The sequence below is a fragment of the Pleurodeles waltl genome, chromosome 11 (assembly GCF_031143425.1).
Source record: "Pleurodeles waltl isolate 20211129_DDA chromosome 11, aPleWal1.hap1.20221129, whole genome shotgun sequence".
Lineage (NCBI taxonomy): Eukaryota > Metazoa > Chordata > Amphibia > Caudata > Salamandridae > Pleurodeles > Pleurodeles waltl.
The window spans coordinates 864,306,566-864,322,053 of NC_090450.1; the positions used below are offsets into that span (position 1 = coordinate 864,306,566).

General features: G+C 46.9%; 1 protein-coding gene across 1 annotated transcript in view; it reads right to left on the reverse strand.

Annotated features, from left to right (window-relative positions):
• The window catches only part of CRYBB2 (crystallin beta B2), a 57,109-nt gene that overhangs the window by 21,419 nt on the left and 20,202 nt on the right, over window positions 1–15,488 (reverse strand). The window contains exon 3 of the mRNA XM_069214704.1: window positions 10,122–10,240. Coding sequence (XP_069070805.1) covers window positions 10,122–10,240 — 119 coding nt within the window. The remainder of the gene's footprint in view (window positions 1–10,121; window positions 10,241–15,488) is intronic.

Below are 15,488 nucleotides of genomic sequence, written 5' to 3' on the forward strand. Positions count from 1 at the left end.
AGAGTTTAACCTCTGAACCTGGTTCTCCAACCTAGGGTCACCACCCTGAGGTTGGGCAACTGCCTGGCACACCAGGACTTTCTGGGAGGCACACCTACCTCCCACCAGGTCAGAGGTTAACCTCTGAACCTGGTTCTCCAACCCAGGGTCACCACCCTGAGGTTGAACAATTGCCTGGCACGCCAGGACTTTCTGGGGGGCACACCTACCCCCCACCAGGTCAGAGTTTAACCTCTGAACCCAGTTATCCAACCCAGAGTCAGCACCCTGGGGTTGGACAACTGCCTGGTACACCAGGACATTCTGGGGGGCACTAGTACCCCCCACCAGGTCAGAGTTTAACCTCTGAACCCGGTTATCCAACCCAGAGTCAACACCCTGAGGTTGGACAACTGCCTGGCATAGCAGGACTTCCTGGGAGGCACACCTACCTCCCACCAGGTCAGAGGTTAACCTCTGAACCTGGGTATCCAACCCCGAGTCACCACCCTGAGGTTGAACCATTGCCTGGCATACCAGGACTTTCTGGGGGGCACACCTACCCCCCAACAGGTCAGAGTTTATCCTCTGAACCTGGTTAGCCAACCCAGAGTCACAAGCCTGAGGTTGAACCATTGCCTGGCATACCAGGACTTTCTGGGGGCACACCTATCCCCCAACAGGTCAGAGTTTATCCTCTGAACCTGGTTAGCCAACCCAGAGTCACCACCCTGAGGTTGAACCATTGCCTGGCAGGCCAGGACTTCCAGGGAGGCACACCTACCTCCCACCAGGTCAGAGTTTAACCTCTGAGCCTGGTTCCCCAACCCAGGGTCACCACCCTGAGGTTGGGCAATTGCCTGGCACACCAGGACTTTCTGGGGGGCACACCTACCCCCCACCAGGTCAGAGTTTAACCTCTGAACCTGGTCATCCAACCCAGAGTCAACACCCTGAGGTTGGACAATTGCCTGGCACAGCAGGACTTCTTGGGAGGCACACCTACCTCCCACCAGGTCAGAGTTTAACCTCTGAACCTGGGTATCCAACCCAGAGTCACCACCCTGAGGTTGAATCTTTGCCTGGCATGCCAGGACTTCCTGGGGGGCACTCTCACCCCCCACAAGGGACACACCGTCCCCAAGGGCCACACAAGAGTCTGGTTGGCGCAGGTCTCCCGACCTCTGCCCATCCGGCAGAGTCTGGGTTTCCCCCAAACCAGAAACGGTTTCACCTGGGTCATTCCTGGGGGGCTCTGCTCTCAGAGCTGACCCCTGATTCTCAAGGTCCTCCACTGGGGTCTGCAACCCCCTCTCAACCCTATGTCTGGACTTCTGCACCCCCTCACTAGGAGGGGTACTGCCAGACACCAGAACTGTTGGGATGCTGGCTACAGTCACCCCCCCAAGTTCTTCTGACACTGCGGGGCTTCCCTCAAAAGGTGGCCCTACGGTACAGGCTAGGCTTCCCTCCTGGTGTTCCCTCATGGAACCTTCTAGGACCTGGGACCTACCTGGGACACTACAATCCTTTCCCACCTCACTCGGTTGGGAACCACCTAGACCACTCTCTTCAGGAGCACCCCCAAATGCCTCTTCAAACTCTCTGGTACTCACCCAGAAGTCTGCCTCCATTGTAAGTTCCCTGGGGTCAGAGAACTCACACTCCACCTGGTGTTGGTGTAGCTCTGGAAAATAAGGACCAGACATATGCTCTCCAGCAATTACATCATTCTGCCCTTCACATGTATTAACCACAGTACCCTTCACCCAACCACCCAGTAACTCAACCTTGGAAAAGCACTCTACCTCACCCTCCTGAGACTGGTGAGACAGTATCTGTCTGTCCCTGACACTCAACCCATACTCTTCTGGGATGTCTCTACACTCTATATCCAGGACGTCCACCAGGGGGGAACCCTTTTCTCTGTCACTCTCTGCTAGAGTCAGTAAAGTGTCCCTCCCCCAGTAGGAATATGACTCCCTGTGCCAGTTCCCCAATCCTCCTCAGGGACCCTGTGCATTACGGGAAATACCTCATACCTTTGAACCGCCTGGGGTGTGTCAACTCCCTTCTTCAAGTTGGGCACCACATCTCTGGGCTTGTGCCCTTCTTCAGCAGTACTAGATGCAAGATTTTTGCTGCCACCATCTGAACTGGACTCAGCCCTTCCGGCTTCCAGTTTCAGCTCTTTACAGCTCAGCTCTTGAGCTGCAATCTTTTCTTCTTCCAGGGCTAAGAGACTTGCTGCCTCAGCCCTTTCAAGCTGCTCATCTAGCTCTTCCATACACCGCTCTAGAGCTAGGAGCCATTCATCTCTCACTGGTTCTCTTTCCTCATCTGAGTAGTCATCCTCCTCATTTGAGCAGTCCCCCTCCTCATCTGAGGGGTACTTAGTCATTTGTTTTTTTTCTGCCTCTCTCTCTGCCCATCTTTCTTCCCCCCAGACTATGTAGGCATGTAGCATTTCCATCTTAGTAGATTTCCTTGATACAGGAAGGCCCCATTTTCTGCAAAGCCTCCTTAGGTCAGCCTTAGTGAGGTGGTCAGTAGGCACAAAGAGTGAGTAGGTAAGCAATCTCATTGCTGATAAAGTCTTACTGGCAAAAAACAAAATCCAAAGTCCAAAATATCAATAGTATATCCAGGAGGACATCAGAGAACCAAAAGCAAAAAAAGATGAAAAATCAAGTTGACCTTCAACTGTGGGTAGGTAGTGAAATACTTAGTTACTGTATGTCACTGCACAAACACAAGTCCTATCCTCACCGCTGATCACCAATGTTAGAAATGGGGTTTTTGGTTGGCAGTCAGGTTGCCCTCTGTCCAAGCAAGAACCCTCACTCTAGTCAGGGTAAGTCACACACAATCCAAAATCAGCCTGTGCTCACCCTCCGGTAGCTTGACACGAGCAGTCAGGCTTTACTTAGAAGGCAATGTGTAAAGCATTTGTGCAATAAATCATACAACACCATAGTATAACACCACAAAAATACACCACACAGTGTTTAGAAAAATATATAATATTTATCTGGGTATTTTCAGGTCAAAACGATCAAAGTTGCAATATGAATTTGTAAAGATATCACTGAAAAGTGATATAAAGGGGGTGATTCTAACTTCGGCGGGCGGCGGAGGCCGCCCGCCAAAGTTCCCCCACCAAAATACCGCTCCGCGGTCGAAAGACCGCTGAGGGTATTTTGGGATTTGCCCTGGGCTGGCGGGCGGCCGCCAAAAGGCCGCCCGCCAGCCCAGGGCAAATCAACCTTCCTACTAAGATGCCGGCTCAGAATTGAGCCGGCGGAGTGGGAAGGTGCGACGGGTGCAGTTGCACCCGTCGCGTATTTCAGTGTCTGCTAGGCAGACACTGAAATACTTTGTGGGGCCCTCTTACGGGGGCCCCTGCCGTGCCCATGCCATTGGCATGGGCACGGCAGGGGCCCCCAGGGGCCCCGCGGCACCCCCTACCGCCATCCTGTTCCTGGCGGGCGAACCGCCAGGAACAGGATGGCGGTAGGGGGTGTCAGAATCCCCCATGGCGGCGCAGCAAGCTGCGCCGCCATGGGGGATTCTAAGGGCAGCGGTAAACCGGCGGGAGACCGCCGGTTTACCCTTTCTAACCGCGGCCAAACCGCCGCGGTCAGAATGCCCTGCGGGGCACCGCCGGTCTGTCGGCGGTGCTCCCGCCGACCCTGGCCCCGGCGGTCTGAGACCGCCGGGGTTAGAATGAGGGCCAAAGTGTCTTAAGTCTTTAAAAAGCAAATAAAGTGTCTTTCAAGCACAAAGTACATGGTTTCTGGTGGGAAATCTCCTCAGAGGGCCACAGGAGAAGAGATATGTGGAAAAATGGTGTGTGCGTCGATTTCTCTCCAGCACACACAGACTTGCGTTGTTATTTTCCACGCGGGGAAGTCGTGCGTCGTTTTCCGGCGCGTGGACAGTCTCTTTCTGTGGATCGCGGGGATTACCAGATGGCCCGGGTCTGTGCGTGGATTTTCCTGCTTGTTTTCCGGCTGCGCGTCGTTCTGCGGGGCTGCGCGTCGAAGTTTCGATCTCACGGCAGGCGTCGCGGCGATTTCTCCTTGGAAGTCGGGCGGCGTTGTCCTTGCGAGGCCGTGCGTTGAAGTTTTGGGTCTCACGGCAGGCGTTGCGTCGATTTCTCCTTGGAAGTCGAGCGACGTTGTCCTTGCGAGGCCGTGCGTCAAAGTTTCGAGCTCACGGTAGGCGTTGCGTCGATCAGCGTCGGTGTGCGGCGTTTTTCTTGCCGCGGAGCAAGCTGTGCGTCGAAAATTTCAGCGCACGGAGCGTCCAAGTGAAAGCGAGAAGTCTTTTTGGTCCTGAGACTTCAGGGAACAGGAGGCAAGCTCTGTCCAAGCCCTTGGAGAGCACTTTTACAGCCAGACAAGAGTTCAGCAAGGCAGCAGGCCAACAGCAAGGCAGCAGTCCTTTGTAGAAAAGCAGACAGGTGAGTCCTTTGAGCAGCCAGGCAGTTCAGCAAGGCAGCAGGCCAACAGCAAGGCAGCAGTCCTTTGTAGAAAAGCAGACAGGTGAGTCCTTTGAGCAGCCAGGCAGATCTTCTTGGCAGGATGTAGTTTCTGGTTCAGGTTTCTTCTCCAGCAAGTGTCTGATGAGGTAGGGCAGAGGCCCTCTTTTATACTAAGTTGTGCCTTTGAAGTGGGGGTGACTTCAAAGAGTGTCTAAGAAATGCACCAAGCCCCCTTTCAGTTCAATCCTGTCTGCCAGAGTCCCAGTAGGGGGTGTGGCAGTCCTTTGTGTGAGGGCAGGCCCTCCACCCTCCCACCCCAGGAAGACCCATTCAAAATGCAGATGTATGCAAGTGAGGCTGAGTACCCTGTGTTTGGGGTGTGTCTGAGTGAATGCACAAGGAGCTGTCAACTAAACCTAGCCAGACGTGGATTGAAGGGCACAACAAGATTGTAGTGCAAAGAAATGCTCACTTTCTAAAAGTGGCATTTCTAGAATAGTAATATTAAATCCGACTTCACCAGTCAGCAGGACTTTATATTACCATTCTGGCAATACTAAATATGACCTTCCTGCACCTTTCAGATCAGCAGCTGCCACTTCAACAGTGTATGAGGGCAGCCCCAATGTTAGCCTATGAAGGGAGCAGGCCTCACAGTAGTGTAAAAACTAATTTAGGAGTTTTACACTGCCAGGACATATAACTACACAGGTACATGTCCTGCCTTTTACCTACACAGCACCCTGCTCTAGGGGTTACCTAGGGCACACATTAGGGATGACTTATATGTAGAAAAAGGGGAGTTCTAGGCTTGGCAAGTACTTTTAAATGCCAAGTCGAAGTGGCAGTGAAACTGCACACACAGGCCTTGCAATGGCAGGCCTGAGACAGGGTTAAGGGGCTACTGAAGTGGGTGGCACAACCAGTGCTGCAGGCCCACTAGCAGCATTTAATCTACAGGCCCTAGGCACATATAGTGCACTCTACTAGGGACTTATAAGTAAATTAAATAGCCAATCATGGATAAACCAATCAATAGTACCATTTACACAGAGAGCATATGCACTTTAGCACTGGTTAGCAGTGTTAAAGTGCCCAGAGGTCAAAAGCCAACAACAACAGGTCAGAACAAAATAGGAGGAAGGAGGCAAAACGTTTGGGGATGACCCTGTCAAAAAGCCAGGTCCAACAGGTATCATATTAAATGTTATAATAAATCCCACAACCTCCAGTTGTGGGATTTAATATAACTTGTTCAGGTAAAGAGTTTTAAACTTTACCTGAAAAGTTGCCAACTTCAGCCCTGCAGTGTTTTTGCTGCTGTGCTCTGATTGGCCAGCCTCTGGCAGCCTGGGCAGGCTTCCTTGATGAGATGTGAAGGGGCCTGGCTTCACACAAAGAGATGTGCCTGTGGGAGGAGATCTCCCCTCAGCAGATGGTGAGGCAGGAAGGGGGATGGCTGCCAAACTGGTCTTCAAAGGCAGAGAAGGACATTTAGAGCAACCCAGCAACACCCCACACCCTGCAAACCCAGACAATGAGGTGCCCCCTTGAATAGACTAGGAGAAGGCAGGAGAGGGGTGTGTTTAGGATTTTTAGCCACACCAGTGGGTGAGCTCAGCCCGATGTAACCTCCAAAAATCACTTTCAGCCATGATGGATTTTTGAGGAATGTTGCCCCCTGGGATTGATTTTTGCCACACTTCCCAGGAAGTGGTCATCACAGGGGGAAGGACCCTGCCCCTGATTGGAGAACCAGGACCCCTCTGTTTTTCACCCAGGAGCAGGGATAAAACTGTCAGACCTGCACCCACACCTCAGTTCCCTACCAGATCCCTACCAGGAAGAACTACAGCAGAAGAAGGACTGCCCTACTCGACCCCTGGCCTGCACCTGGACCCTGCACTCTGAAAGACTGCACCAGCTGCACACTTGGGCTTTACCACAAGAAGGACTTTGCCTGGCTTCAACTGGTTCAAGAAGGGACTCCCTGTTTGCTACAGATGTAGAAATTGCTAACCAGAGTCCCCTGCACCAACTCCTGAAGAAACCAACCAGCTGACCACTGTCCAGTGGCCAAAAAAGAGTTTGCGCCAGGTGCATTCTGGGAGTTGTAGTCCACACCCCCAAGGAGCATCTCAGAGCTTCTGGAACCTTGGGGTGAGCTGTGGACCCCAAAAGAATCTTAAAGGAACATCTAGAAGAAGATCCAGAAGTTTGGAGAACTTTGGAGAACTTTTGGAAAAAAGCTCCACAGAGGGACTGACCCGCCGCTGCAACTCTAGCCGGCTTGCCTCAACCGCGCCCCGGCCTGACTTGCAGGTTCGTCCCATTGAAGAAAATGTCCAAAAAAGAGACGAAGTTCGAATGTAGGAAGTTGACCGGGACCTCCCAGCCAGCGTATCCGAGTAGGGCTCCAAGGAGGTCGGATCAAGATCCAGGTTTGCCCCAGTCAAAGGATTTTCACCTCGAAAAAATGACTAAGTCCAAAGGTAAAACTCTCTACCAAACTTTTAGACAGGACTTCCAATCCAAAAAAAGGAACTGTATGGAAATTTCCACCTAACACATTTTTTGAGGCACTAACTGACCACTGTACAAATTTGCCGGACTAATCCTGAAATTTTTGTGCAATAAAGATTCTGTTACTTTTTTTAACCTTGAAAGTTGATGGTTAACACTCGTCAGCCAACACCTTTCTATGTTCTTGCCTTTCTTGAACATATTTCAAGTGGAATAGAGGCACATGTTTGCACCTATCATTCAATCAGGAAGCCTGGAGCATAGGTCTTCCCTAATAAATTGTACTACCAATATCGAGGCTAGGGACATCAAAATATCCTTCCTAATATCATAGACAGAATATCGATGGTGCCATGGGTACTGCTAACCAGTCCCAGGGCCTGTGCTCTGTGTAAAATCAGTATGCAAATTAGGCTAATTATAATTGGCTAAGTCAACTTACCTATAAGTCCCTAGTATATGGTAGGGCATGTAGGTTTAGGGACCCCAGCATAGGTAGTGCACCCATAGGTGCACTGCTGAGGTGCCTAGTGTCATTTTAAAGGCAGGGCTGCCTTGCTGGCTGCTTTTAACTTAAAGTTATATGCAAATTCGACTTTGGGATTAAAAGCAGTTCCAAAGTCTTAAACTACCTTATTTTTACATATAAGTCACCGCTAAGGTGTGCCCTATGTGCCCCTAGGGCTGGGTGCCATGTAGCTATAAGCAGGGACCTTATAAAATTAGTTTTATGAGCCCTGGTGAGGTGAAACAACCAAATTAGTTTTTCCTCATTGTAGTGAGTGGCCTCCATAGGCTAGAATGAGTAGACTTTATTTTAATTTTTAAAGTCCCCTTAAGTAACAGATAAAAGAAGTTTGGTATCATATTAAATGTTATAATAAATCCCACAATCTCCAGTTGTGGGATTTAATATAACTTGTTCAGGTAAAGAGTTTTAAACTTTACCTGAAAAGTTGCCAACTTCAGCCCTGCTGTTTTTGCTGCTGTGCTCTGATTGGCCAGCCTCTGGCAGCCTGGCCAGGCTTCCTTGATGAGATGTGAAGGGGCCTGGCTTCACACAAAGAGATGTGCCTGTGGGAGGAGATCTCCCCTCAGCAGATGGTGAGGCAGGAAGGGGGATGGCTACCAAACTGGTCTTCAAAGGCAGAGAAGGACATTTAGAGCAACCCAGCAACACCCCTCACCCTGCAAACCCAGACAATTAGGTGCCCCCTTGATTAGACTAGGAGAGGGCAGGAGAGGGGTGTGTTTAGGATTTTTAGCCACACCAGTGGGTGAGCTCAGCCAGATGTCACCTCCAAAAATCACTTTCAGCCATGATGGATTTTTGAGGAATGTTGCCCCCTGGGATTGATTTTTGCCACACTTCCCAGGAAGTGGTCATCACAGGGGGAAGGACCCTGCCCCTGATTGGAGAACCAGGACCCCTCTGTTTTTCACCCAGGAGCAGGGATAAAACTGGCAGACCTGCACCCACACCTCAGTTCCCTACAGGATCCCTACCAGGAAGAACTACAGCAGAAGAAGGACTGCCCTACTCGACCCCTGGCCTGCACCTGGACCCTGCACTCTGAAAGACTGCACCAGCTGCACACTTGGGCTTTACCACAAGAAGGACTTTGCCTGGCTTCAACTGGTTCAAGAAGGGACTCCCTGTTTGCTACAGATGTAGAAATTGCTAACCAGAGTCCCCTGCACCAACTCCTGAAGAAACCAACCAGCTGACCACTGTCCAGTGGCCAAAAAAGAGTTTGCGCCAGGTGCATTCTGGGAGTTGTAGTCCACACCCCCAAGGAGCATCTCAGAGCTTCTGGAACCTTGGGGTGAGCTGTGGACCCCAAAAGAATCTTAAAGGAACATCTGGAAGAAGATCCAGAAGTTTGTAGAACTTTGGAGAACTTTTGGAAAAAAGCTCCACAGAGGGACCGACCCGCCGCTGCAACTCTAGCCGGCTTGCCTCAACCGCGCCCCGGCCTGACTTGCAGGTTCGTCCCATTGAAGAAAATCTCCAAAAAAGAGACGAAGTTCGAATGTAGGAAGTTGACCGGGACCTCCCAGCCAGCGTATCCGAGTAGGGCTCCAAGGAGGTCGGATCAAGATCCAGGTTTGCCCCAGTCAAAGGATTTTCACCTCGAAAAAATGACTAAGTCCAAAGGTAAAACTCTCTACCGAGGGCTCCCGCGACCCGTATCCGAGGAAGAGTTCCAGGAGGTCAGATTGGACTGGCAGGTTCGTCCCACTGATGAAAATCTTCAGAAAAACGACCAAGTCCTAAGGTAAACTTTTGACCGAGGCCTCCCGCGGGCTATAGCTGAGCCGGGCTCCATCGTGGTCGGCCTTAAACTTTGACTTTGCCCCGGTCGAGGTTCCACTAGATGACCAGATTGGCGCTTTTTGTTTCTATGCGCTAGAAAGCAATAATTCTTTAAAAATTCATATCTCCGGTTCCCCTTATCCGATTTTATTCATTTTGGTGTCATTTTAAAGATAAAAATATAATCTATTTTCATAAATTGGTTTTGGATTTTTAGACTGTTTCCTGTGTTTTATTTACTTACTGTTTTGTGATATATGAATGCTGTGTCCTAAGTTAAGCCTTGTCGCTCATTGCCAAGCTACCAAGGGTTCAGCTGGGTTTAATTTACTGAGACCTAACTGGACCTAAGTGGAGGTTAGTGGCCTATTGCTAAGTGTAGGTACTTACCTGCCCTTACCAATAACCCATTTTCCAACATATATTTACTTCTTTTCGATATTTTGTCCTTCAATATTGTGTATCCTATATTCCATGCCATTGAGATTCCTACCTCAATGTTCAGGGCACACCCTGTAATGGATGCTTTGGAGCCATGGTGGCATAGATACACAACCTCATCCTTCATATAAGGTTACTGGTGTATTGTCATTTAAAACTACAGAAGGATATGTTCAATTATATCAGCCTATGTATAGTCATAAAACCCAGCCAATGATATTTGGTTTCCGTTGGGATGAGGTTAACTCCATACTAGGTCTTCGCACATCAGCAATAACATCCTGCTCAACACAATCTGTCAATATATTCTCATAGCCTGTGTAAACTCATTTTCCCTTTAGCCTGTGTAAACACATTGGGTTAAAAGGTACATACGGTCCAGAGTGTACCAAGATGGAGCCAACCTTCTCCATACCAGCCTCCTTCAAGCTGATGCAGGGGGCATTGAGTTCATGGCTGCGGCCTTGGAAGTTCTCCTGTTCAAAGATGACGATCTAAATATCAAAACAGAAGCAAGAGAAGTTGACCCATTGGAGAAACACATATGAGAGAAATACAGTCACCTAGCAGAAAATGAAACTACAGAAAGTGTTATCAGTGTACAGAGATTTCTCCATGATACAAGAAATAAGGGAGACAAACTGTTGGTGTGGCTGGGTAGGAAAGATTGAGTGAACAGGTGAACTTCAGAAGTAGTGGATAAGTAGGGGTTGACAATAGTGAGAAACTGGCATGAATATTTGCAGATTACGTCTGGTTATTTATGACTCCTAAAATCCCCAGAAAATAAGAGGACTTTTTAATCTTTGTAAAATACATTGTAGGGTTTGGAGAGGACAATAAGGAAAGATTTGAAGCAGAAATCACAGAAATCCCAAAAGATGAGGTTATGAAGGCACAGTCCAACCTTCAATTGGGGAAGTTACCAAGACCCAATGGTCTGTTATTGGAGCTACTGAAGAAAATGTTTGGTCGTACTGTGCCTCTCCTCACAAAGGCCTTCTATGATGTGCTGCAGGAGCAAAGAATACCAGAAGATCTAAAAATAGGGCACTACAGTCATTATCTTTTTTTTAAAAAGTATATTTAAAGACAGATGTCTGTCCTAATGACCAATTTTAAGAATACATTTTGAAACTAAAACCATTGCCAAAATGTGTCCAAACATCCTGTTGGAGTAGTAGAAGATTTGACAAGCCCTGGTATTTCAAGGCCAAATATAGCCAGTAGTATAAAACTTGAAAGACTACACAATTGCCTTGACTAGATGTGTGACTGAACCAATGAGAATACTATGAGACTTTGCCCTACGGAGTGACTATTTAATTCCCAGTCCTGGAAAAATAGTCCTTGGCTTTAAAATTTTGACATGGGGGCCCTAACCTCTTGACATGGATCAAACCCCTGTACTCCCTATTGGCTAGTGTTAGGGTGAATGGAATATTGTCACAACCCTTTGTACTACAAAGAGGGACTTACAGTGGCACCCTTTTCTCCAATGTTGTTTAACATGATCCACTGATTAGGGAAGTAGGTGACTGTTGAAGGTGGGAAGACAGGATCCCCCAATATACTGACAATACTTTACTACGCATAAAAGATCCCAATCATAATATATTTATTAGAGGTCTTTCATAATGTTGGCCATTTTTCAGATTTAGAATTGTTATTTATTTGTAGGGTGCAGTTGTTACTCAGACGGGTGTTCTGGTGCTAGGACAACAGTAATCATAGCATTTTTGGGAAAAAAGAATCAATCAAACTGCAGAAAAGCGCAAAGTCGAGAGGGATTTTCTGAAATTCAGATGGCCTGGTTCCAATCTACTGGCAAGTGGAAGACATTAATATCTTGGTAGCCTGAACCAAGAATGAACACCAAGCAGGATATTCCTCCATATATCAAGGAATCAGAAGCACAGCAACTAAGGAAGAGTAATGCAATCTATTAGGAATGTAGCAGAAGTCATTTCATTGGTAGAGTCCTGTATAATACCTAGTAGTTAAATGTTGACTATCAATTAAAGTAACATTCCTGTCAGTGGCATATTGAAACTTGAGGGGGCCCACCTGCAAAGTACATGGAGGGACACCCTCAGACTCAATCAGGAGCTCTCAGTGTACTGTGTTGAGCGGGCTCCCCGCACTGCAGGAGCTGCGGGCACAAATATCACGCCACTGATTCCTTTGCAGAATAAAAACAGAAGGATTCATATAGCTGGGAGTTTACATAAACAGGGATAAAAAGAGATTTTATGAAAGCAATTTGTTAATTCATCGTTTTCAGATGGAGACAGGTGGGTGGGAAAACCTTTGCACTATTCCAATTTGTGTCAGAAGCACTTTTTAAAATGACTGAACCATTGAGCCATCATTATTTTTTGTTCATGCTCTCTGTTGGATCCCTTATGGTTTTTTCAAATAAGTGGATGCTGTTTTATGAAGTTTCCTGTGGGAAAGAGGTGCACGCAGGATTGTACTAAATTCTATTTACTACGGCGGAATAATGGCGATTCGCCCTACGTAACCAACGTAATTATTTGCTCATTGCACTCTTGATAGTGATTAATGATAGAGAATAATGAATGGGCCTTCAAGGTGAAAGATGAAAAATCTTTGAGAACTTTTTAGGTTGCGCCTAGACAGTGCTTGCGCTGTTGCTTAGTGACCTGTTGTATATGCTTTGTGAAGTTAAACTCCACCCACTGCTTGTCATTTGTCTGCGTCCTCTAAAAATGCTTGCTTGCTAATGGGCAAACCTTCCTCTTTGTCCCTCCTTTTTGACTTTCGTTTACACCCACGGAGCAGGGACCAACTACTATATCTTTGCACTTTGAATCCTTTTCTGTCTCTTGTAGGGACTATTTTATTATTTCTTCTCGGCTTGCTATACACTAGGTACATGTTTCAGAGCAACAATGCTCCCTCGGGTCCTCCAGCAGGTCTCCCTTCCCCCACTGCTCCCTCTCCCCTCTGTGGCGTGTTTTTTATTTTTATTAGTTGTTTACTGATCGTGTCTTTGGTGCATGTTGTACTTATTTCTCTTTTATACCCTTTCTTCTTCTCACAACAATGTCAGTTTTCAAGGCACAGGCAGATCAGCCAACATTTTGTGTTTTTGTTTTGTTTTTCACCTTGGGGGAACTACTGTACTGCTTAGAAACAGCATGTAAACAAAAATCCTCCCTGGCTACCAGGAGAAAGGGTTTGAGTCAGCAACTGCTTTCAATCGCTTTCAGAAACACCTCCCAATGGGAAAAGAGCTTTAATAAAAACAAGCCTCTAAAAATCACCTTTCATGTGGGCTTGATCTCGATTGTTGTTTACTAATGTTGAAAGTTAAATGTGGCATGCTTTTGCACTTTTCTTTGTTTTATTATTCAAGATGGGGTAACTACTGTACTGCTCAGAATTGGTGCGCAAACCAAAGTCCTCCCTTGCTATCAGGAGCAAAGGGGTCGAGCAAGCCCCTGGTTTCAAGAGTTGTAACAAAACAAACCCCATCTGTCCTTCCAGGGACGTTTCCGCTACCTGCCAGCAGCCTGTGGCTAGGTCTCGACTGCATTACAAGGAGAGGGCATCCTTGAACGCATCATGCTTTTTAGCTTCGAACTGAAGAGCTTTCGATCTCTACACATAGACAAGAGGGTTTGTAATAAGCAGCGGGGCATCGCTCAACCATTATACTGTGGAGAAGGTAATAAGGCGGTAGGTAAACTAATACGATCTTGCTTATCTGTGAGAGAGGGAGAGTGATTCGGAAGGGACACATATCACCGGCTTTTCTTTTTTCTTCAAGGAGTTGCTAATTTGATCCTGTATATTTACTATAGTTCGAAACCATGCAACAAAACAGTGCTGTTTGCTAATGTTAAAAGCCAAATGCAGCATATGTCTGCACTTTTCTCTGTTTTATTGTTTGAGATTGGGGAACTACCCCACTGCTCAGAAATGGTGCGCAAACCAAAATCCTCTCTGGCTATCAGGAGAAAAGGGGCTGAGCTGGCCCCCTGGTTTCAATCACTTTCACAAACACCTCCCAACGAAACAGGAAAAGAGCTTTAAAAAAACAAATCCCATCTGTCCTTCCATGATTTGCTTATTGTTGTAACCCTTTCCCTCACCTCCTCTCATTCCTCCCCAGAGAAGTTGCAGCTGCCTGCCAAGAGCCTATTAACCTTTTGTGTGGGCTCAGTCCTAATTGCATTTCAAGGAGAGTGTGGTGTGTGTCTGCATTTTCAGACAGTGATCGAGCATTGGGGATCCAAGGACGAAGTTAATATGTGTTCACTTATTATATTTCATGGTTGTTCATTCTAATTTGTTCACAGTGATTCGACCACTCACATTGGTATGGCCACAAAAGAGGTTATTAGGTGCACATGGTTTACTTTGAGGTTCACATTACTGCGACAAAGAGGCAGCTGCTGCTAATGAAACAATGTGAATGACTAAAGTCACATACACACCTTGCTTACATTAGGCATCAGTGTGCCCTGGTTTCTTTGTTTTATTTTAAATTGGCTGATTTTTTTGTGTGCACGTGCAGTTTCAACAAGAGATGTTTTCCATTGCACTCATTTGTTTCTAAGACTGTGCACAAGAGCATAGCATAGTAAGAGCTTGTTTATTTTACCTCTTGTACATCCATAGATTTCGCCCTCAATTTGTGTGTTTAGTATTGTCCCACCCCTCCTCAAATAAATCCACTCCCCTACAAACCATATAATTACCTCCACACAACACAATTCAACACCAGATACTTCCACTACACAGAATTCCACTCCAACCTACACAATCACACTTCACACCACATATTTCCACTTCACATATATTCACTCAACTACAAAACACATAATTACACTCCACAAAATTCAACTTCACAACATGCCACATATCTCAACACCATATACCACGCTGCACCATGCCACATAATTGAACTTCATGTAATTACATGCCACATGTGCCACATAATTTCACTCTACATAACTCCACAGTACACCATGCCAATTAGTTCCACACAGCGCACCATAATTCCACACTACAGAATTCAGCACAACACAATTCCATACCATGCCACATATGTGCATGCCACCAAATACCACTGAAACCACATAATTTAACTCCATATTATTAACTCTATTCAATATCACATAAATAAACCCGACATAAATCCACTCAGTGCCCCATAACAAACCACATAAATATACTCTACACCATGCCCCTTTATTCCACTCAACATGATTTCATGAAATGCTACACAGTTCAACGCCACACAATTCAACCCCACACAATTCCATTCCACACCACATAATTCCACACCAAAACAACAAATTCCACTCCACAACACAATTTCACTACATACCTTATATATCCAATCCACAACACAAAATTCTACATCATGGCACAACATTTAACACCACACTACATAATTCCACTCCACTGCATGCCACTCCACGACACAATACCACTACAAATAATTACACTGTTTGTCACCCAGTCTCATGCCACATAATTCCAGTACACTCAATACCACATACTTAATAGCCACATAATTTCACCGCACACCATACCACATAATTCCACTACACATAACTCCCCACAATGCACAATTCCACACCACACATTCCACAACAAACAATTCAAATCCAACCCACATAATTTCACTCCACACCTTATACATCGACTCCACTCCATAACAGATGGCCAAAAAATATATTAACAATGCCAATAGCTCTCAGATTC